This window comes from Ornithorhynchus anatinus, chromosome 14, assembly GCF_004115215.2.
Source record: "Ornithorhynchus anatinus isolate Pmale09 chromosome 14, mOrnAna1.pri.v4, whole genome shotgun sequence".
NCBI classification, from domain to species: domain Eukaryota; kingdom Metazoa; phylum Chordata; class Mammalia; order Monotremata; family Ornithorhynchidae; genus Ornithorhynchus; species Ornithorhynchus anatinus.
Genome location: NC_041741.1, coordinates 37,563,102 through 37,587,217, shown reverse-complemented (window position 1 = coordinate 37,587,217; position 24,116 = coordinate 37,563,102). Strand labels below are relative to the sequence as shown.

At 38.8% G+C, this 24,116-nt stretch overlaps 1 protein-coding gene across 4 annotated transcripts in view; it reads right to left on the bottom strand.

Moving 5' to 3' along the window:
* SCYL2 (SCY1 like pseudokinase 2) overlaps positions 1-24,116 on the bottom strand; it is a 50,515-nt gene that overhangs the window by 5,709 nt on the left and 20,690 nt on the right. For 3 of the 4 annotated variants that reach the window (XM_029078904.2, XM_029078903.2, XM_029078906.1), the window contains 14 exons: positions 21,080-21,224; positions 19,510-19,659; positions 17,721-17,942; positions 17,111-17,227; positions 14,933-15,058; positions 13,460-13,636; positions 12,027-12,038; positions 11,777-11,899; positions 10,274-10,387; positions 9,150-9,282; positions 7,773-7,891; positions 4,105-4,205; positions 2,323-2,389; positions 784-873 (listed from right to left, as the gene is read on the bottom strand). In XM_029078904.2, the coding sequence (XP_028934737.1) occupies positions 784-873; positions 2,323-2,389; positions 4,105-4,205; positions 7,773-7,891; positions 9,150-9,282; positions 10,274-10,387; positions 11,777-11,899; positions 12,027-12,038; positions 13,460-13,636; positions 14,933-15,058; positions 17,111-17,227; positions 17,721-17,942; positions 19,510-19,659; positions 21,080-21,224 (1,696 nt within the window). The remainder of the gene's footprint in view (positions 1-783; positions 874-2,322; positions 2,390-4,104; positions 4,206-7,772; positions 7,892-9,149; positions 9,283-10,273; positions 10,388-11,776; positions 11,900-12,026; positions 12,039-13,459; positions 13,637-14,932; positions 15,059-17,110; positions 17,228-17,720; positions 17,943-19,509; positions 19,660-21,079; positions 21,225-24,116) is intronic. The other variant, XM_029078905.2, reaches the window with a different exon arrangement.

The following is a 24,116-nucleotide window of genomic DNA, read 5'->3' as shown; positions in this document are numbered from 1 at the left end:
GTTCATTTAAGAGAAAAAAAAAAATAAAATCACAGTAATGATAAAGTACATTTAAAGGCCATTTATTTCAGACTGAAGAACTGGTTAACTTGTTCTTAGCACTTAAAATAGTGAATGGGCAATCCATAAGAAAATGTGAAATGGATTTGAATCTCCTTGAGGTTTTCAAAAGAGATACTAAATTGTAGATTCATGTTTGCTATTTAAATAACATTTTAAAAGGAATGCTGAATGGAGCAATATTCTCATATAAAATGAACTACTTCTTTAAATGTAATTTTGCATTTAAAAAGAATTAAATTCTATCTGCTCCCTACAATCTAGTCCTAACTCACGAAGAATGCTAAAAAAAATATTTCATAAGAGATCAACAAATCTTAAACATTTGTATAGAAAGATTAATGATTTGCATAAATGCAAAGGAGAATGGAAATCATTATATAGCATTTCTTAAGCACTAAACCTATGCTCAGTGCAGGGTAGAAATGAGAAAATCAGATTGGTGATCTTCCCTGTCCAAACCAGGATTCATAGGAAATAATGAACTTGCTATAATCTCTAATTTTGCCATTTTTTCTCAGGTAATAAAACTGTCCAGGAGTTTTACTATTGTACCTCAAAATATGCTAGTTCACTCCTGCATAATCCACTGAATTAACTTGTGGTCCCTTTGAGGCATTAAAACACAACAAATTAACCATTTATAACAGGCATCCTTTGGAACGCGAAAGGCTTGTCCTGTCAAGTTGACATTTAGCGACAAGTTAAAACTACAGAGCTTACCCTTTTTTGTTTAGTCTGTAATCCATTCTCTTTACCGTTTGATCCACCAGTAAGAATGTCTGTCCCCATACTGGTAAAGACCTTGTCAATCTGTTGAAAATGGAAAAGTTATATATTCATAAAAACCTGGTGATCTCATGAGTAAAAATTCTCACTGGATAACTTCAAAGGAGAAATGTGTCATGATGTAGCTTACATTTATATCACTTAAGCAAGGAAGTCGGGGAAAAAGGCACAGAGGAAGAAAAAGGAGAGCCAATAACCATTTCAGAAAGTCATTTACATTTCAGTGAGGACATTATTGCAAATGTGATCTTCAGTGACTCCTGCTATTGCTGCTGTTGTTGAGGTCTGTGGTTCAGATCCTATCCCAGACTTTACTTGACCTGGGAGTAGAACACAAAGGCTCTGGAGCAAGTTGGGGTTCAGGAAGCAACTAGGCCCACAGTGGTCACCAAGATGTAAAAGACAGTAGAAAGAGAGTAGAGTCTTTCCTGCCCAACCCCAGGGCACTTCAGAATGTTTTTGGACAGTAATGGGCTCCTGGCCAAGAGGATGAAAAGCCTTTCTGGGTAGGGGGGGAGCCAAGTTCTGGTGGGGGATGAGAAAGAAAAGTTCTCTTTGGCTAGAAGATGGGGAGGAGGTAGGAAGTTTTCTGTGGTGTCCTCAAAGACTTGAGGGCAGGGTAAATGATTTCTCTCTCAACAAGCTAAATGGGGATAAAATGGATGGTTAATATGGGTTATCTTGGTAATAGGTGACTAATTTCAGTTTAAATCCAGGTTTTCAGGGATGGCTCAAGCAACTCAGGACTACATCCACACGGCCAGTCGATCAGGACAAATTTCAAGGAGAAGGATCTGCTAATCACTCCTTATACTTGGAGAGCTATAGATAATAATCTAGAGAGTTTCCCTTTCAGTGTTCTGTATCTGTTTCCTGAATTTATGTTCTAAATGAAATCCTGTTTGTTTCTCTCATCTGTTTTATAAGGGTAGCTCAGTTATGGTCAAAGGAAGTTAATTAACTTCCTTAGGAGTAACTGGTGGCAGGCTTTATGACCAGGGGTGATTTCAAACCTAGGGTGGTCAGCTCTTCTAGCCTGAATCCATGAGCCAACAGTTTTACTAAGCACTTACTGTTTAAAGCGTTCAGACAGGGTACAATACAACAGAGTTGGTTGATTCCTGCCCTCAGGAACTTAAAAATCTAGCTGTAGTTGGATGGTATATAGCAGAGTAGCCCCAAATTTAGTCCAGCACAATATGAGTGCCCTAGGACCACGCAACATTTTCATACTTCCAGAAAGTGGAGTCTGCACATCTCCTAATCAAGTGGGGCTGTCAATGTCCACCCTAACGGGCACGGGCAGATTGTTAAAAATATCAGCACGCACTTGGGTGGACATGATGAAATCCAAGAGGGTAGAGCTATACAATGCCAGGGAGTGGCAGAAAGCTTTTAAGGTGTATTAGTGGGTCTTGGCAAAGTGGTCAAGAAACAGTAAAACAATTCAACAAAACTTTGGTACCACCTTACCTGATTGCCAGAATTAGGGACTTTTGTCTCTTCAGATACGCTAATTTGATTTGTTATATTCAAAGATCTGTAAAGTTCAAATATTACAAGGTAATGAGCAGAAGTCAAGCAGTAATCATTTATATTCATATACCAAAACGGGTTTGGCATCATGAAAAGAAGGGGAGAAATTTTTTTTTTTTAAAAGACAGACCTTAAGACCTTAAAAGGTCCTGAAATTCTGTGAGTTTTTATTTAAATTAAAAAATATTAACACTTAGATGATATACTCTTCTCTGATTTATAATCGTATTTGCCCCCACCATAAAAGAAACATCAACAAAAGAAAATTCTACCTTTCCTATTATTAAATTAACCTCAAATAAATGATACCTGGACAAAAAAAGACTTAGGTATCTGGACAATTAAATTTAACTGCTTAAAGCCAAAGTTATGTACAAATTTTCCACAGATGTAATCTCCTGCAGGCTAAGGACAATATATGGAACTAAGTCGCATGATTAACATCTCTTCTTCATTGGAAATATTAACAATGTCAAATTTTATTCCAATTTTGTACCTAATGTGAAAGTAACACACAAGTAAGTTTCAGCGGAGCCCTGTTCTGACTCTAAGGCTAAACAGTCAATTTGGGCCAGAACCAAACTACCCGGCTGAGTGAGCAGATGTGGACACATCTACTCCTCCCACTCTCCCCTAACCTTTAATTCCTTTCTCTGCTGCTTGAGTCCCAACTCTGCACTAAGAAATGGGAAACGAGCGATTACATGCCCCTTATATATTCTTCTGCTATTTAGCTTTGCATCCTGCTCAAATCTGTTGAAGTCAGAGAAAGATCGGGTCTCAAGTTTGCTGTGCTTGTCAGGTTGGGTCAGGATAGCCTTAGGTTGGGAGTTTAAGGGCCCCAACACAGAGTTCATGCAGGAGCCTAATTATGGATAGACTAAATCGTATCATTCCTCTACACCCTCACAGTAATAACTAAAGTTAATTATTAATGTTGTTTGCTCATCATTCCACTCCTCAAAAGCCTCCACTGGTTATCCAATCCTCTCTTTATCACATATCAACTCTTGGCCATTGGATTTAAACTACTAGATCAACTTTCTCCTTCACATTTAGTCACTCTATTTTACAATTTTATACTCCAACTCCGCACCTCACTCCTCCTACTGTGCCTCATTCTCACGTCTCCTAAGGCCAATTCCTTGCCCATGCCTCAAACTCCCTCCCCCTTAAAATCTGATAAACCACAGAGCTTCCCAGCTTCCATGTCCTCTTCAAATCACATTTTCTCCAAGAAACCATCCTAGTTCATTTCTACTCTCCCCCAGTTACATCCTGTTATCTCTGCACTTCTATACCCCCTAAGCACTTGGGAACTAACAAATAGATATCCTAGATACGTACTTACATACAGATCAGACATTCAGTAATGCTTAAACACTGACCCATGTACATAAACCCCCTTTACTCTTTTCTTTCAGAAAAGTATTTCAGTGTCTGCCTCCCCCATTAGAACATAAGCTCGTTGAAAAACAGGGATCACGTCCACTAACTTTATATTTTCCCAAGCACTTAAACAATGATTTGAATACAGTATGCCCTTAATAAATACAATGCACTGACTAATATCACCATGCTATCACTGATATCACCATGCTTTATGGAGTACCTTTTACACTGAAAGAAAATGGAAAAATCTTTGAGAAATAGTTCTGAGTGATAGTATTAGAAAAATACTAAATAGTATTAGTAGTAATAGAAATAAACAATACTTACTTCTGCTGTTCTTGCATGATATGAATTTGTTCCAATTTGGTCTTATGCTCAGCCTCCAATCTATGAAGCATTTCTTTTATGACCGAAATGAAAGAATTGAACTATAACAAAAGTTAATGATGTTACAAATTTGTAAGTTGGCAGCAAATTAAATTTCGGCACTGCAGACTAAGCTAATTCAGGGTTAGAATCCAAAGAATTCCATTTCTTTGTATTTTAGTCTAAAGAAAATATGCAAAACTATCAAAATTAAAGAAATGTAGAATCTAAGTATGCATGTAGACTATTGTACAGTGACACTTAGGAGGCTGTATCTGTCAATCAGTTGACAGTTCTTCCTTGAAAGTATACGATAGCCTCCTAAACAGGTTTTGGTGTTTGTCTGCCAGAAAGCATTCTCAATCCTGCCCAATAGAGTCCGGGTTGCCGATAAACTGAGACGAAGGAGAGCAGGAGCCCACAGGGGAGGAACTACGCCTAGAACTTCTCCCTTCTTCTTCAGAGTTATTATTTGCCCCAATTAATGCACAGGCCAATCTTAGTGGATTATAGTAAATGTTTCTTTATCTTTTCTAGATGTTAAAGTGATTAGCAACTCAGAAGAATCCATAAGCTCTGAAAAGTGTCACAATGAAGAAACGTAGATGCATCGTAAAGCCATAATGTAGCTCACAGCATAAGAAAAAAATATGGGAAATAAAGGATTAAATGAAAGTTGAAAATCGACTGAAGGATTCTTCTAATGCCCATAATTTATCCCATTAAGAATAACTTTCATTCATTAATATTTATTGAGCACTTACTATGTGCAAAGCACCATACTAGGCGGCTTAACTTTAATGTGCCATTCCAAATTACTTGAAAGTTTTTGAAAACTATTAAATCAGAACCTATAAATTTCCTATTTGGTCCTTGGTCGCTGGACCGAAATTACTGATTATCATTTTAGTAATTGTTCACCAAGTGCATCGCAAAAATTATTTGCTTAAATTTCTGTCATTTGTGATCTTCTGTAGCTCTATTTCATAAGCTGTGGATCTTTTAATATGATTATGTATGTGTTACTTCAAGTAGTTATTATTAACAGTGAATTCTACCCACAGGTGTGGGTACTTTGAAAAGACCAAAGCAGGATTATCCCGGTGGGCTGGCAGGCTTGCTGTCTGCAGCGCCTGACAACTGCTTTTGTTCCAGGGCCTCACGTTTATGATCCATTCTTGCCAGTTGATGATAATGCACGGCAGGTAAGTGATACTGTCAGAATTGCTCAGTAAGCTAGATGAGGTATCTAGTGAGAACAGACACACACTCATTTCCATGGTGGGAGAGTAATACAGCTGTTGATCTTCAGTTTGTTTCGAAGGTTAATGCAACTTTGCTTCCATACTCTCACAGCCTCCCAAGAAACATCACTCAATCAACTGTATTTATTGAGCGCTTACTGTGTGCAGAGAACACTACTAAGTGCTTGGAAGAGCACAATATAACAGAGTTGGTAGATACATTTCCTGACCACAATAACCTTACAGTCTAGAGAAGGGTCCTAGACTAAGTTCTACACTATCCTGGGCTTCCAAATCTTTTTTGATGGTACTTGTTAAGAATTTACTATGTGCCAGGCACTATACTAAGCACTGAGGGAGTGCCAGGATAATCGGGTTGGGTACAACTGCTGTCCCACATGGGGCTCATGTTGCATAATAGAGGGTGGAGGATTTAATTATTATTATTATAATAGCATTTGTTAAGCTCCTAGTATGTGCCAAGCACTGCTCTAAGCACTGGAATAGATACAAGGTAATCAGGTAGTCCCATGTGGGGCTCACAGTCTTAATCTCCATTTTACATATGGAGAAACTGAGGCCCAGAGAAGTTAAGTGACTTGCCCAAGGTCACACAGCAGACAAGTGGCGGAGCCAGGATTAGAACCCACATCCTCTGACTCCCAAGCCCATTTTCTCACCACTAGACCATGTCAGTTACTTAAATTACTAATCTGGTTGGACACTGCCCCTACCCCCCATAAGGCTCACACTCTAAATCTCCATTTTACAGATGAAGTAACTGAGGTACAGAGAAATTAAGGGACCTATCCAAGGTCACACAGCAGAAACAAGGTGGAGCTGGGATTAGAACTCAGGCTCTCTGGTTTCCAGGCCCACGCTCTTTCCACTTGTCTATGCTACTTTTGACTGGATTGTTTCTACTTCAAGTACTGGAACATCACTGGAGTTGACTAGACTGCAAAATTGTGTGACAGAAGTCAATTACAAGCAGTCAATGAAAATCTTCCAGTGTCCATAGGGTTTCCTTGACACAGGTTTGCTCCTCCATCTCGTCTAGCCCTCAACTCTCAATTCCTTGCACTTCTTTTTGCCTCCAGGTCATCTCCACATGGCTGTTCAGCCAGCTCCTCAAGCATAAAGTGTTCAAACAGAACTCTTCTTCTTGCTTCCCAAATCTTCTCCCTCCTCCTGACCTATTCGTTGTGACGGACATCATTATTGTTCTGTCTCAGAAGCTCACAACTTTGGCATTATCCTTGAGTTCTCTTTCAAGCCAATATTCACTCAGACCAAATCGTGATGAATTTTTCACCACATTCTTCAGCGTCGCCCATCCCTCTCCATCCAAAAGGCCACAATCCTCACTATAGCACTGTTTCAGCCTCTGCACTAGCACTTGATATTCACCCTACCTCAGCCCCAAAGCACTTATGTATACATCTCTAATTTATTTACTTTAATGTCTGTCTTCCTCTGTAAAATGTGAGCTCCTTGCGGGCGGGGAAAATGTCTATCAATTCTATTGTACTGTAGGATCCCAAGAAGCTTGGCCTAATGGATAGCGCATAGGCCTGGAAGTCAGAAGGACTTGGGTTATAATCCTGGCTTTGCCTCGTCTGCTATGTGTCGCTGGGCAAGTCACTGAACTTCTCATAGCCTCAATTACCTCAAGGTCTTGGAAGATTACAAAATCACGGCACAGGTAAAAAGGATACTAATCAAAAAACAGAATTCCCATGTACTTAAATAAATATGGGCCACTGAATATGAAAATGAATATGGGCAAATTCCAAGATTTTTTTTCCTTTAAAAAAGGATTTTCTGTTCAACAGCAATGGCACCACTGGGTCAGTGGGTCTGCTTTGCTTTTGCAGAATTCATACTAGACTTGTAAGTAAGTAGGTGAACAACAGCATGTTGAGCCTAAAACTTTTGTTATGGGTGATAACTGATAATTGGTGTCGGTTTTGAAGGTGGAAAAACTACTAGCTATTGGTGTGGATGTATACCATATGCAAAAACACCACTACCGGTAGAAATGGACCCACCCACTCATTTCCCACAAGGATAGAGGAAGTGAAGAGGGGAAAGGCAAGTGGGGTTATTGCCTCAGGAATGGCATGAAGTGAAGCTCAGTTCTGGCTGGCTACTCAAAAGCAGTAGCTACCACGACATCCAAGTTGCAGTGTCTTTACCAAGGTGGAGACATGGGTGAGAGCAGCACCTGTTGCAAGTCTGGCTGTCCTGATCAAAGAACAAAGCACTCTCTTTTCTCACCACCATCAACTTCCCCCACAGACTGCAAGCACTATTGGCCTCTCCAATCTCCATGTGTATGGCCTGCCCTGAACACTTAAACCAAAGAAATGATGGTAGTCCTACCTGATTGAGATTAAGATTGTTTTCGATGCTAAGAGGAATTAGATGAGGCAGAACTTTTCCAGCTAGCTGCTCTTTGGTGATTCCCAACTTCTTGTGAGTAAATGTACACTTGTAAATCCCTAACACACAAAATTACAAATTCAAACAATGTAGTTAAAAAACCTACAGATAAATTAACATATCAAAATATAGACATAACTCTGTCCTAAGTGTATACATATGAATGCTGACGTCTAAGCAAAGAAGAATGGTGAGGCTGATGCATATTCAGAGTAATTTCATCTTCACCATAAGCCCACATTTGAACGGTTTGGATATTATTTGGACACTAAGACCTGGGACCAAGATGGCAATATTACCCATAATGCCAATGGTAAACTAGAATTGGCCAGTATTCTCATGGAAAAGATACACGCAAAAAGAACCTTCTGGGAAGTATCCTGGTGAAAAGGTGTTCTTGCCAAAGATGAAGTTGGAATTTTATTCAGTGGGTCTGCTTTGCTTTTGCAGAATTCATACTAGACTTGTAAATAAGTAGGTGAACACCACCATGTTGGGCTTAAAACTTTTGTTATGGGTGATAAACTGGCATCTTGTTATAATTTAACTTTAACTGACTTGAGTGAGAGTCCATGATACTACTAATTTTTATTAAGTAGCAGCAAGCAATACAATGTGTTTATGAACATAACTAAGTGGGCTGTACTGCTACAACTGTGAATGTAGGAAGGTAAATAAGCTTTCTGCTTGCCTTAACAATGGAGACAGGTCTCCACTGCATCTTACATTGCAAAGGAAGCGTCAAACTTTAAAGGAAATGGCCACCTGAAATGATTACCAGTCAGTGGAGACAAGGAGGAGCTGGCTGGTCTCAGGCCAAGATGGAGTGGTTACGTGTCAGGAAAAATTGTAATTCTCCTGTGCTAAGCCTGAGATGAGGAGATGAAGAACCTACAATGTATCATTAGTACCCAAAAAAGAATACCCTAAGAGAGGTGTGAGAGGACCCCCGGGTGCATATGGATAAATGTTTTAGTCTGAGGAGAAGTATGTTTTGAGTCTAGCGTGAAATGTCTGCTTAAACAGTCCAGCCCTGCCCACGACTGGAAACTTGTTCATTTCCATTGTAAAATAAATTACAAACTCAATCTGCCTCATACTTTACAGCTGGGGAAATAATGTGTGCTCATCTGAATTTTGAGAAAAATATACATCAGGATGTTTATATTCATCCTGCATGATAAGGAGTAGATTAAGTGGTGAGTGAGTTTAATTGCCTTTGCTGGACCAGGCTTGTCTGATTTTTTTTTTAAATAGAAAGATTCTTATAATCTATATAAATCCAGGTTTTTAAAAAAATGAATAAAATTTCGCTACCTAAAATTCCCATGAGAACTGCAGGTTCTTTGGAAGGTATCTGCTGTAGAAAGGGCAAAATGTCATCCAGTACAAACCATTTATCCAGGTATTCCAAAATCTTTCCTAAGCACACTAATGAATTTACACGAACCTATTAAAGAGAAATAAATAACAGTAGATTACAACAGCTATGAGTAAAATTCCTAATAAGAGCATATATAATTTAAAATATATGTTAAATTTTAAATATGCTAGGTTATATAATAAAACTAACATTATTTGCATTTAACATACCATTATATTTTTTACAGCCTAGACTGTAAGCCTGGTGTGGGCAGGGATTGTTTCTCTCTATTGCTGAACTGTACTTTCCCAGCGCTTAGTACAGTGCTTTCCACACAATAAGCACTCAGTAAATGCGATTGAATGAAATAGAGCTTTTTAAAAGTAGGCGATTATGAAAAGGCCAAGTCATAAAAAAAAGCTGAACATAAAAACATGAGAACACATCAGATTTTATCAGCAATGTAGTATCATGAAAATAGACCATTTTAATTTGTTCTTTTTAGGTTCTAGAGAGAACTGATGCAGTGATACCAGCCTTCCCTCTGCAAAATGTTTTATTCCAAAGTAGATTATTATGTTGAAATAAAATAAAATTACTTTAAATACAAACTCTCTCTTTGTAGAATAAATCAGCTATTATTTACTTTTATTCAAAGTCCCAGTTTGAACATTTTAGAGATGGCATTTAAAATACCCACACAAAATGCAAGCCCCCAATTATTACCCAGTTATTCACAACTAACCTTCAGGAACAGATTAAGTAATTAGTCTTACAATGGAGTTCTCAGGCAGAAAACCATTGAATTGGAAAGGAAATTTTCATTGGTATACATGCCACAACTGGGTTGTATAAAATTCACTATAATTAAGTGCATGACAGAGAGGCCCACATAATGACACAATATTGCAGTTCCTCTAGCTTGGCTGCTATCATCAAGTTCCTTGCTTAAAAGAAAGGGACTCATAAAAACAAATACTATTCCAAAGGTTTCAAAACTCAATGAATTTTTTTTTAAAAAAAAGGGAATAAAGATCTAAACTTAGAACTAGTTGATGATGAAAAACCATTTACTTACTGCAAGAGAGGAAGTCTGTAAACAGGCATTTTTAATTCTTGGAATCAAAGAATTTTTCATAGAGGGATAATCTATAAGGTTTGCAAATGTTGGAATGATGTTCAGGCAGAGTTCCTGTGAAGGAAAGATCTCTGCATTAATCTTATGTCAATAAAAATATTTTCTAATAGTTTTTTTTATTTCTGTGACAATATTAAAATCGATCAGATGATTTACTTAAATTGTTGCCATCAATTAATAACAGTATTTTCACTAAGGCCCATTTTCCCTCTTCAAGCAAACATCTTTGCTCCAAGATACAAAAAGGAGAAAATAATATTACTCTGCTCCAAACTAGCCCACTCCAAAAAACACACCCTTGGCCCCCAATGGCCCAGTGTAGGAGCTACTTCACTATCCCAGAGGAAGAGAGACAGAGAAGGAACACTGGAAAAACAAGAGGACCTGGGTTCTAATCCTAGATCTGCAATTTCCCTGCTGGGTGATCTTTGGCAAGTCAGTTACCTCTGTGCCTCAGTTTCCTCATCTGGAAATGGGGAGTCATACTTGTTCTCCCTCCTACTTGACTATGAGCACCCTGTAGCACAGGGACTATTACTTGATTATCTTGTATTGACCCTAGCATTTACTGCAGTGCTTGGCACACAGTAAGCACTTAGCAAACACCACGTAATTATTAACCAACTTCTTAGAGTACCCCAGTATATTCTTAGAAGGGGATGAGTCAGGACTGCCAGTATTTTCTTAGAAGAGGAAGAGACAGGCCTGGCAGAGAGTAGGGTATCTTTTCCCCTACTTTTTTTAAAGCTGCAAAGGCCTCTGATTACCTACCTGCTAATGATCTTCCCTTTAGCTAGCTAAGCAGACTTCTGGCCGAAGAAATGGATATTTGAATCGAGTAGGTTCATCAAATACTCTCTTGCGTTACTATTCTTAATTACTTTTTTATAAAACCTGAGTTCAATTCCCCCACTTCTAAAATTATTTGGTATATTTCCAAGGGCCTAATCTTAAATTACCAGAGAATAAATTTGGGCACTGAGAAAACTGGGTTCCGAAAAAATCAAATACATTTTAGTATTATTAAGTATTAGAGAGCTCCATTTAATGGAGATCTTGAAACTTCTGGAAAAATGCTATTTTAATTGAAAACAGAAATGCAATTATTATTAACTTTACAATAATATCCCCAAACCCCTTTCAACGAGGTCAAATCAGATGGGATCAACAGAATGCCTTTTTTAGGAACTACAAGATAGATTATGCTTTTAAAAGTAATTCTGACTTTATTTCAAAAGTCCTGGCTAAAATCTTGGCAGAATTCAGGGGAGGAGGGACAAGGCATATCATAAATCCCAGAGTACAAAGCGAGTGGCTTCAGCTACAATTTTCAGAAGTTATTGGGAGATTCTAGGAGTCGTCTGGGCTTCTCAGCCAATTGCGGAAGCGCAAATCCCACTCTGGTTCAGTTTCATAAAAGAGATCATAAATCAGTTACTCTACCTGAATTTGAATGGACGGTGCTTCTAAGGCTCTGTAAACCATTGGAAGAACACTATTTTTGATTTCATCAGGCGGTGTTTTGGTTAGTAGCAAATCCATTTTTTGTAGGAAAATTAACAAAATCTGAATTGAAAAAATTAAAGATTTTTATCTTTGTAATCTTCAAAATGTTCACTAAGACATTCAGTGTGAATATTTAAAATAGTTTCATTAAAGTTCCTTACTATACAAAAGTTATATTTACACTTACCATGTTGCTAGCCTGAAAGCATGAAAATCAAAGAAAGACAAACCAAATATTTTATTTAATTTCTGAAAACAATTCAATCAATATGCATCATAATGTTTTTGATTTGAACTTCAGGATATGGCTTAATTAGTTCCGGTAATCCACTATGAGCTCTCTGTTTTAAGCTTTAAACATAATCAGTCATGAGTATTTACTGAGTGCTTATTGTGTGCAGACCATTAAGCACTTGGGAGAGTACAATAGAGGCTTACAATCTAGTGAGAGACACAGATATTTTAAAAACATTAAAGATAGAGAAAGCTGCATATACTGTACTGTAGGGGGTACAGACTCAAGTGAATAGGTGATGGAGTAAGAGGGAAAATTGAGTGTGAAAATGAGAGATTTCTTGGAGAAGGTTGCCTGGGGGACATGTGATTTTAGTAGTGGTTTGAAGATGCTAAGAGTAGAAGTCTGTCAAATGTGAAGGGAGAGGGGATACCAGGCAGGATAGATGGTGAGAGAGACAAGAGTGAGGCTCAGTGAGTCAACTGGTATTAGAGTGAAGTATATGGACTGATGGGAAGAGCAAAGGGCTGAGAATAGGTAGTGCTGAGAGTTGGCTGAGTACCTTAAATCACTGAACTTTCTCAAAGCTTATTGTGTGTAGAGCAGTGTACTCAGCACTTAAAGCAATGGTGAAGAGATTCTAGTTGATACAAAAACTGAGGCTTCATGAGTGGGGAGATGTGTACTATCATGATTTTGAGAGAGATGACATGGACAGCGGAATGATGCACGGACTGGAGAAGGGAGAGGCTGATGTGGTAATCAAGACTAACATAAGCAATGCCATGAGTAGAGAAGGCCCTGGCTCAATCCAATTTGATCTTGTTCTTTCTGTCCCAACTGTGACAGCACATTTGGAGGGGTGATGAAAGTACAGTCTTCTCTGACACCCATTTAAATGGCAGTGAAATAACTTATATTCCTAGTTTACTCTCTAGCAACACGGAGTACATTTACCTGTAAATTTATACAAACTATACCTCGACCGATTGTCAATGTTATACACTACACAATCGATCGGTGATATTTCAGTGGTTACTATGTGCAGAGCACTGTACTAAGAACTTTGGCAAAGTACAATATAACAGAACTAGCAGACAGGTTCCCTGCCCATAACGAGATAACAGTTGAGAAGGGGAGAAAGATATTAATATGAATAAAGAATTTATAGTATATAATTTAAAGATATGTACACAGGTGCTGAGGGGATGGGATGAATAACGGTGGCAGGAATAAGCATCAGTCAAAATGACCTCTGGCAGGAAGGGGAAGAAAATGTGAAATGATGAAAGAACACATGCCACTGGAATTCATTAGGGTTTCTTCCAGGAGTTAAAAAAATGTTAGGTCAAACAAACACCACAACAACAAAACTATTTCCACACCTGGATTGGTTCTTGCTGCTTAAAGACAGGGCCAAGATCAGGTAGAATCAATCTGACATATTCTTCTTTGGTGCATTCTTCAGCAATAAGTAGAACATTAGGTAAAACAAAAGGTACCATGTCAGGGTTCACAAACTCAGAAGTCAAGCAAGGCAAAATTCTTTGTACTACAACTCGCTAAAGGAGGAAAACAAACATTTTATTAGATATATATTTCCAAATATTAATTTTGAAATAAAATGTTAAAATGAATTGCAGCAGCTTCTCATTTAATAATGAAACACTTGGGGAGAATGTTAACTCTTTTGGGGCAGAGGCACTGTTTACTTTTTGGTTTTGCACATTAAAAGCTACCTACCCTAGTGGCCTGAAACTTTTAATACAATCCCAAAGGTGTTTTTCACCTAAGGACAATTTGCTTTTGGGGGAGGGGAGGGCCGCAGAGGGCTGTATATACCTTTGGTTGGAGCTGTCTGAGTAATAAAATTATGTGTTCGTATTAATATGGAAATTCTCTCAGACTGTAGGGGATATGTAGGATATGAGGCACATGACTATGCCAGAGAGAATGACTTCTTTCTTGGCCAAGAACACCTCTGTCATCCTACTACAAATCTCTGTAGGATTACCACAACAAACCAATTGGTCCTTCCACATGATTCCTGAGAATCTTTCTGTACCACAGTGTTTAATTTCAATGACCCATGAGTTTGTGTGAAGGAATCTCTCCTCTGTCTTTGGAAATACAACCAAATACACATAATGTGCTATAGTTTTAAAAATTAATACTGCTATATTCCCAGAGATATCAAATTAAGAACAAACTGCCTCCCTTCTAAATGTATACTCTTTACATCCAGTTACATAAACCCTATTAGAGATGATCTGACAGATGACCAACAATATGGAAGGGCTGTCACCAAACTGCATGAATCCTTGATTTCTCAGCTGCAATGGAAATGTTTATACACGGGATTATGATACAAATTTCCTTCTGGAAAACATTTTCAAAAAGCCCACTTGGTGTACTGTTGACATGACTTGAAATGACACCGAGTAGTAGACACATTAAAAATACCAGACAAGGTTAAGGCACTGAACAATGAAATTAACTGCCTTTCAATAGAGAAAATACCACTTCTCCTAATTTTATATACGCTCCTCAGGGAGAGAATTTAACATAAAAATCCACTTAATTTTACGTTGCAAAACAAAGTGGGCTTTAACAAGCTTTAACACTATCAATTTCCCAACCCTAACAATTAAAAAACATACTACCTGAAGACTATTTGTGTCAGAAAATTTTGATCACTCTCACTGATCAATAAATGCCAGTAATAACTCTGGGGTCTATCATCTCAAGCTAAGCAAAATAAAATTCTTAATCATTTTGAGGCCTAATCACTCATAGGCTTAAAAGTTAGCTTTAAATATTAATGCTGAGCTGCAATAGGAGTAATAATGAAAGCAAACCTTCGGTAATTTTGGTAGAATTTTTGGCAGTCCCTTAAAAAATTGTGACTTCTGAAGATTGTCTCTTTGGAACAAGGAATCAAAATATTGTAGGGTGACTGCCCCAACATCATCAAAGAAAGGAATCTACAAAAAGAGAGTAAAAAGATGTTTTAGAAAAAGATACAAAGATGTAACCAAGCACACTTTGAGAAATCATGCAAATCAATCCCATTTCCTCCCAGACAAATTTTGCCTATCAATATGAAGGGAATAAGCACAGATTTAAAAATGTCAAAAGGGGAAATATAAGTAAATGATAAAAAAAAAGAATCTTTTAGCTCAGTGTCCTATCTGCAAACCTCTCTCTAAATTCTATCTTTGAGATTACCATATAAATTGTATTTATAGAATGCTTGAATGTGGAAAAATCTCCAAGTTCAAAAAATCGGTGAACCAATGAATAAGTGATTAACCTCTCAAAACAGCTCACCTCTCCTTAGATTGCTCATTACCAGTGTGCCTATAAGATAATGGTCCTTCATAAATAGTGCTTCAGTGGACTATTATCCCAAACCTCTAAGTAATTCCCACAGCAACCTTTATTTAGAGCAGTTGTAAAATGAGGAAGAACTCTTCTTCTCTACTGTCACATGGCAGATTATTAGCTTGCCTTAGAACATGTGAGTCTTTAATAACATGTACAGAAAAGTATACAAATCCTGGAAAAAAACAGTACAACCTAATTTTTTTTAAGACATTCTTGCCTGGTTGTTGGAATATCAGCTGAGTGCCCCATATCCTCTGCTACTGTGACGATATGTACTATAATGTCTTAAAGTTCACAGCCCCAAAATGGCCTTGCCCTTTAAACGAAGCTTCCTCCCTGAGGGCATGGGTAGAGAGTAAAATCTTCTCCCAGAGCCCAACCTCAGAGGAGCAGAAGCAGCAGCATCACTCCTACAGGAAGGTGAGCAGGGAGAGGTGGAGACAGAGTTCGGAGCTCTGTCAGGTAAAGTGAGAAGGAGGAGCAATCTGGAGGCCAGGAAATAATAATAATAATAATGTTGGTATTTGTTAAGCGCTTACTATGTGCAGAGCACTGTTCTAAGTGCTGGGGTAGATACAGGGCAATCAGGTTGTCCCACATGAGGCTCGCAGTCTTAATCCCCACTTTACAGATGAGGTACCTGAGGCACAGAGAAGTTAAGTGACTTGCCCACAGTCACACAGCTGACAAGTGGCAGAGCTAGGATTCAAACCCATGACCTCTGACTCCCAAGCCCGGGCTCTTTCCACTGAGCCACACTAAGCCTGGAGTCTGCTACTAAGTAAGAGACAGGGACAAGAGTGGAAGATCAGCAGCACGAGTAGGAGGGAACTCACGTTTTGTGGGGCAGGTTTAATGATAGATTTTTCAGCTCATTTTAGCTGTAATTAACTGAAAATCAACCATAAAACCCTCTAGGAGAAGCAGGGTGACCTAGTAGAATGAGGTTGGGCTTGGGATTCAGAACACCTAGGTTCTATCTGGCTCTGCCACTTGGCTTCTGTGTGACTTTGCTCAAGTCACTTAACTCCTCTGGGCCTCAGTTCCCTCATATGTAAAATGGAGAGTCAAACAATACCATTCCTCTTCCTACTCACAAATATGAGCCTCACCTGGAACCTATCTTGTATTTACCCCAGTGCTTAGAACAGTGTTTGGCACCTATTAAGCACTTAATACCACAATTATGATGTTATTTATAATTATTTTGTTTAGCAGAGCCCTGGGGTTTCCACATATTTACTCTAGTGGCTGTGACTGCACGAGGCTTGGCTATAATATCATCAGTATCTCAGTTTTTGAGTACAACTCATATGCATCCATTTTGAGCACTAAAATGTAAAATGAAATCAAAACAAAACCATAAATGTCATATTTTGATTCTATCAGTCAAAGGCCCAAGCATTCTTCCCCCAAATTGTTACATGATTGATATTAATATTCATAATCCAGTTATCCAAATACATTGTATTTAATATTAATCTTTTAAAAAACTAGCCGTCAGACTAACATATTTGCTAACAACATTTTCAAGTCATTTTATGTATTTCACAATCACCGAACATCCTCGATGATATCTTCTGTGGTTAAAAAAAGCCAAACCATTTCAACTACATTGCTGCACCTTGGAGTGGTTTCTTGGCACTCACTTTTGTCATTTGATCGGCATCTGGTCTGACAGTTGGAGTTACATTTAGCAGTAACTTTACATGTTCACGGACTTCCTCCGGTATATTCAAAAGTGAACTGGATCCTAAACGACTCAGCTATCAAAAGAATTAGATACTGATCATAAATGCAGAAATGTCTATGAAAAGTTTAAATAAATGATATACTTTCAATTCAAAGTGAGCCTTTGTTCTTTTTTAATGCTTTTTTTGCAAAAGACAATTACAAATTTGGAAATTCTCTTTTTTGGCTCTCTGCAGCACCTGAAGGATTGTGGCCATGTCTTCAATTCCCAGGTTCTTGCACACCCTCTCGATTTTATGAACTATATGCAATGTAACAAATTGCTAAAATGAAATCTTGTCCATAAAAGTACAATTCATTTTTAGGGAACCATTACAGTGACTAGCAAACTAGTAACTATAAAACTAAGTTACAAGCCATGCATTTTTAAGGAATGCTAACATGTTCTATCATTTCAGATCTTTCCTTTAAAAATGATATTTTGGAAAGTGAGCATAGACACCTAATAAATTTATTGTATTCTCAATATTTACTCAAAACAAAAATATTTTTAGGCAGAGAAAGTACCTGATCCAACTGTCTACTGAAACTCTTATATATATCTTGTTTGTTGACTTCAAAGATAGGTTTTCCTTTATTAAACACAGCATATACAACAGCTCCTAAAGAGTACATATCACTGGCGGTCTCACAGCTCACGGAAAGTATGTACTCTGGGGCCAAATATTCAGGATTTGGAAGGCATAAGGACGGTAAATTTGGATCCCACTCTTTACAAGGGAACTTGGGCTACAAAGACAAACAGTAAAAAAAGTAAAGGTTAAATATTTTAAATTCAAATAACATCCTATACCCCATTTTAATCACGATATTTATTGCAGACCTAATAAATAAGTTGGATGTGGCCCAAAGGAAATCGGGTTGGAGGCGCACTCATCACATTACTGATACTCAGTGTAGTAACCACTTATATCTGTGCTTTTGGTGCTTCTGTCTAGGCAGCAACAGCAAGAAAAAGCAAGAGGGGGAGGAAGGGAAAGAGAGAAAAGCAGGACAATGGCCTGCTCTTTTTTTTCTTTTTTTTTTTTTAATGTTCTTTGTTAAGCACTCACTGCGTGCCAGGAACTCTATTAATCACTGGGAAAGATACAAGATAATCAGGTTAGACACAGTGCATGTCCCACTTTGGGCTCACCGTCTTAATCCCCATTTTACAAGATGAGGTAATTTAGCCACAGAGAAGTTTAGAGCCTCGCCCAAGGTCACACAGCAGACAAGTGTCAGAGCTGAGCTAGAACAAGGGGCTTCACACTCCCAAGGTCACACTACTTCTCCAAAGTTACCTCACAAGAGATGTATGAGGCTCTGTCTCATACCTTCTCCAAAGAACAAGGGGTGAAGATGCCCTTCTGACGCACCACTGACACTGCCCTATTATTCGATACCAGGCACATTATCAAAATGCAGATGCACAATCAATCAATGGCATTTACTGAACACTTACTATGTGCAGAGCACTGTACTAAATACTCAAAAGGCTAAAATGCAGAGTTGACAGATATAGTCCCTGGCCACAAGATGCTTACAGTCTTGAGGACCATCTAACAGAAAAGAATGGGAAGAGCGGAAGGGCTTGCGAAGGTTTTCTGTGAGATGCCAAATGGTTTGAAGGTAGAATATCTTTGGATATTTGCAAAACTGATGTTCCTGTGAAACACTGAATAAGGAAACCCACTCTATCATAAGCAGGGGCTGTGTACTTAGCTTTTGATGCCATTTCCCAAGCACTTAGGATACTGTGATGCACTCATTAGGCGTTCAATATCATTATGGAATAGCATTACTGCTAAGAAAAAAAGAGGTGCGTATATTTGCGGACTGTAAGCTCCTCGTGGCCAGGGAATGTGCCACTTCTATACCCTGTACTTCACAAACAACTGATACAGTGTACCATACCAAGTGGGCACTCAAAAAACACTATTATTACCACCATCTGTTTCCTGAAACACACACGCTGAGAAGCAGCGTGGCTCAGCGGAAAGAGTCCGGGTTTTGGAGTCAGAGGTCACGGGTTCGAATCCCGCCTCGGCCACTTGTCAGCTGTGTGACTTTGGGCAAGTCACTTAACTTCTCGGTGCCTCAGTTACCTCATCTGTCAAATGGGGATTAAGACTGCGAGCCCCACGTGGGACAACCTGATTCCCCTGTGTCTACCCCGGCGCTTAGAACAGTGCTCGGCACATAGTAAGCGCTTAACAAATACCAACATTATTACATAAGAAACCTAAACCAATACCTAACTTCAAATGTAGTCACCATAAATTATTTTTAACGAAAATAATGACAGTCTCATTACCTCTTGTTCAGAGGGATTTGTAGATGGAATACAAAAATCAAACCCCATAATTTTCCAAGCTCCACTTTTGTTTAAAATCAGATTTTCAGGAGTAAGATTTCCATGAACCATTTTCACACTGCTGTGTAAAAAGGACAAACCTTCAGAAACCTGTAAATGGAGAAAATAATCTGTTTTCTTACTAATAGCATTGCTTTAAATCAATACACAAAATATTTAGTGAGTCATTTTCATTAAAGCTCAGAATTACTTATTTAACTCCTCTTCCCCTTTAAGTTTATATTTATTATACAAGTCATTCAAGTTGGCTTTTATCAAAGCCAAAAGAGACATAAGAATGTTTAGTTAATAAAAAAGCTAAAATATAGCAAGCAGATAAGTAGAGTAGCAAAAGTGCTCTGGAATAAGAACTGTCTCCTTTTAAATTCCTTCCTGCTGCAGGTATATCAGAGAAAATAAGAATGACAAATTATTTTCCATGGAGCTAATTCACAATTCTATCCAAAGTCTCAACACTTTAATTTATGCCAGGGTGGGAAAACTTGTCCAGGAGTTCTAGTTAAATCACCTATCAAGGAGATCCCTTCTAGGAGAAGTAGCAAATGGTCTCGCTTATCACGTTTCACCACACTGATTTCTTGCTATAGCTTAAAATGTATTTACCTTTCCATGAAATCAAGGCAATTTGAAACCGGCAGTTGCTTCTGGCATATTACTGGGGCTGTCTAAGGTTGAGCCAAAGCCTGTAAGCACCACTCTACTGGGGGTTCAGACATGCCACCTCACTGCCCACTATGCCAATGATGCAGTTGAGGACTAGATGCTAGGTTGTTGGGGCCGAAAAGAAGGCACTGAAGCTGAGAGCATTCAAGGCTATTATGATCAAGATCTCTACGATACTGGTGCACAAAAATAGTTTTCGGACCACAAACTAGCAATTAAATCAATAAGCAAATTTTGTTTACCTGGATGCTTTCCTGATCACAGAGAGAACACCATATGATTTTCAGGCTTAAATGACAAAGCTCTTTCCAAAATTACCTTTATTCCTATTATTTAGCATATTAATATACAAGAATAAACCAAATGGCAAAGAGAAAGCAGGAAGGAAGGAAAAAAATGCTTCATCACCCCTTAATGCTTCCTGGACAATCAAGCCGCTAACTCTACAAGGAGAGTTAACTCACATACTGGGATTAAAAAATGTCAGTTTTGAATCCTGAAATCACAGGCAGGTGTGGTGATTGATCGTGGCTACCTTGCCTGGTGCTACTTTCTTGTGGACCTGCCCAGAAGGAGAGAGACAGAGTAAAGGGGAAGGGAGTAGAGTAAAATTGGGAATTACGGTTTAGTGGAATCCAACTCAGTGAGGTTTTACTGTATAGAAAACAGAATTTTCCAAGACAGCAAAAATGAGGACATACATTTAAAAGGAAGGAAAAGGGGAACCGATAGAAGATGACAAAGCAGAAAAACTAGTTCACAAATAAGCAATTGTTGTGACACGTACACAAAAATTATGGAGCTGAAAATAGGGAAGAAACCAATAAACTGTTCAAAACACACATACCTGAAGCAAACCATATTTGGTCTCCACATCATAAAGTTGGTAATCTTTAATATCGGGACACGCCGTTGAGGGTAGATTGTCCCAATTCCCAAGTACGTTGGCTAAACTTGCAAACACTGGTTCTGTACAAAATGCCAAACAATCTCTAAATATAAACAAAAATGAAAGTTTATGGTTTTTAATCATGCTTTCAAATTTTATTAAACACGAGATCATAATATATTAACCAGAATCTTTAGAGCATCAGGGAAAAAAAGGGTTAAACTGAGTTGATTTTAATGCAAATATTATAAGATTGCTCTAGCCTCAAGGGAATCTCCAAAGGTGTGAAAGACTGGTCACTTAAAGTGAGAATGAAAAGTCTACTGCATATTCATAAGTTCAAAATCAGAATTCATTCTGAATTAAATTCTAATCCATCAGCCACCCTCTAAAAAAGTCCTTGAAACCATGTTTTATGTTAGCAGTAATAAGTTGAGTATAAGATTTGGGATTTCTTGATTGAGTAAAATACCAATTAATCTACATTATACTTATATGACACTTTTTACTTTGAGACTGTTTATTAAGTGTTAGAAGAACAAAATATTAGTACAATATTTCTATAACTGTTATTAGTATTCAGCATCTTACTCCAAGAAGTTCAATGTGCTCCAGTAAAATCTTACCTAAAAGATGATACACTTCCTAAAATCTCCGAAAAGGTTAATAAAGTCACTTTTCCAGACATACCCTACTTCTCACTTCAAAAGGTATAATATTTTAAGAAGCCTCATACTGAACACATTAACAAAAGGCTAAGACATCACAGGTGACAAAGTTGTTGTCACTGAGACGGAAATACGAGAAAAGCGACACTGAAAAACGATCCCTTCTTCAAACTCCAGGATTACGAAGCACCTTCTTCTTGTGTCTATTCTAAGTGCCAGGGAAGAAAAAGAGGAAGAGAAAGGAAGAAGAAAGAACAGAATTGAGAAGGAGGTATGTGAGAATTGTACATTCCAAGCGCGCTGCACACTGCACAGTGCTCTGCACACAGTAAGCGCTCAATAAATATGATTGAATGAATGAATGAATAAGCTTCAGAGTGCTGGTGCTGGTAAAACAGCATTTAAGGAAAATACTTTTCCACTAAAGAGAAAGAAAATAAACTCTGGTTTAACTTCTGAAAGAGAAAATACTCATGCATAGCCCCAAAGGGAAAGCGATTAGAGGATTAAAAAGGACAACAACCGAGTAACTTTCTTTCTTTCCTGCAGTGAGTGACACAGAGAGGCCAACTCCCCCTTCATCCTTGCTGTGATGACTGCTGTTCTAAGGTAGAAGAATGGGAAGAGGAAAAGGAAAAGAAAAAGCTGTAGAGCCTTCATTACGTCTCTGAGGTTCATCTGCTGCCATCAGTACCATCATCACCATCACCAGGAATGGAATGATCTGTTCCCTACTGATTCCCACGGGTTTCTGGCGAGGCCTCTCTTTTGTGGCTAAGCAGCTTCTGAAACCTCCAGGCAATTTCCAGATATTATAGTAATAACAATCATTATGGTGTCGGGCACTGTGCTAAGCGCTGGGATGGATACAAGCAAGTCAGGTTGGACATAGTCTCTGTCCCAAATGTGGCTCACAGTCTCAATCCCCATTTTACAGAGGAGGAAACTGAGGCCCAGAGAAGTGAAGTGACTTAACCAAGGTCACACAAGTAGCAGAACCAGGATTAGAACCCCCAACTTTCTGACTCCCAGGCCTGTGCTCTATCCACTACACCACTCAACTTCCTAAGACTGGGTTAGCAGGAGGCCTGCTTCCAGGGGCCCCGTTACCTGGGCCAGGCTGGGGTAAAGCTTTCCATTTGTTCTGGCAATCCCGACACCCCAAAGCACAGTGGCAGGGTTTTCCTCTGAATAGCAAATAGGTTCTAACAGAAGGGAGCTTCCACTACTCAGAGCCACGATGGTGACAGTATGCGGATGCAGCACGGCCTAGTGGATAAAGCATGGGCCTGGGAGTCAGAAGAACCTGGGTTCTAATCCTTGCTCTGCCACTAGTTTGCTGTGTGGACTTGGGCAAATCACTCAACCTTTTTGTAGCTCAGTTACCTCATCTGTAAAATGAAAAATTAAGACTAAGTCCCCAGTGGGACATGAATCGTGTCCTATTAGCTTGTGTCTAGCACTCAATCACCTTGACTCCTGCTACCTCACCGTGCTACTTTCCTATGACAACCAGGCCCTCGTATTTCGCTCCTTTAATGCTAACCTTCTCGCTATACCTCAATCTCGTCTATCTTGCCCCAGACCCCCGGCCCACATCCTCCCTCTGGCCTGGAACACCCTCCCTCCTAAAATCTGACAATTACTCTCCCCCCTTTCAAAGCCTTATTGAAGGCACCTGGCCTCCAAGCAGTCTTCCCTGACTAAGCTCCCATTTCCTCTTCTCTCACTCCCTTCTGCATCTCTGACTTGCTCCCTTTGTCGTCCCCGTCCCCCTCAGTCCCAAACCACTCATTCACTGAATTCAGTCAGTATCCCAGAGCTTAGTACAGTGCTTGGCACATAGTAAGTGCTTAAATTCCATTTTTAAAAAAGAGAGATGGCATCATAAAGTTTCCCACCCTTCTCAGTCTCTATCCCTTTTCCTTTTCATCGTCTTCCCCCACTGACTCCACCCCATCTCCAAATGCCCTTTTTTCTTCCTCTCCATTTCTCTACCCCCAACTCCCACATACACACACCTCCACCCCCACCTCTCCCAGCCTCTCTCTCTCTGGAACTAATCCACCTTTGGCATCTAAACTCTTCTACCTAGTAAGATCAAATTTGTGATCGTTTCACTTGAATCAGTAGACAATGTACTCAAATTGTATTAAATCACATTTAGAAGCTTCTGAATAAATCTGTTTGCAGTTTGAGAAAGAACTATCCCTTTATGAGTCGAGGTGTGGTTGGAAAGAGCAATGCGTGACAATCCATTCCACGCTAGGTATAAAGATAACCTCTTGCTGCTCCAAGGAAACAATATAGAGGATGAATGGTTAACT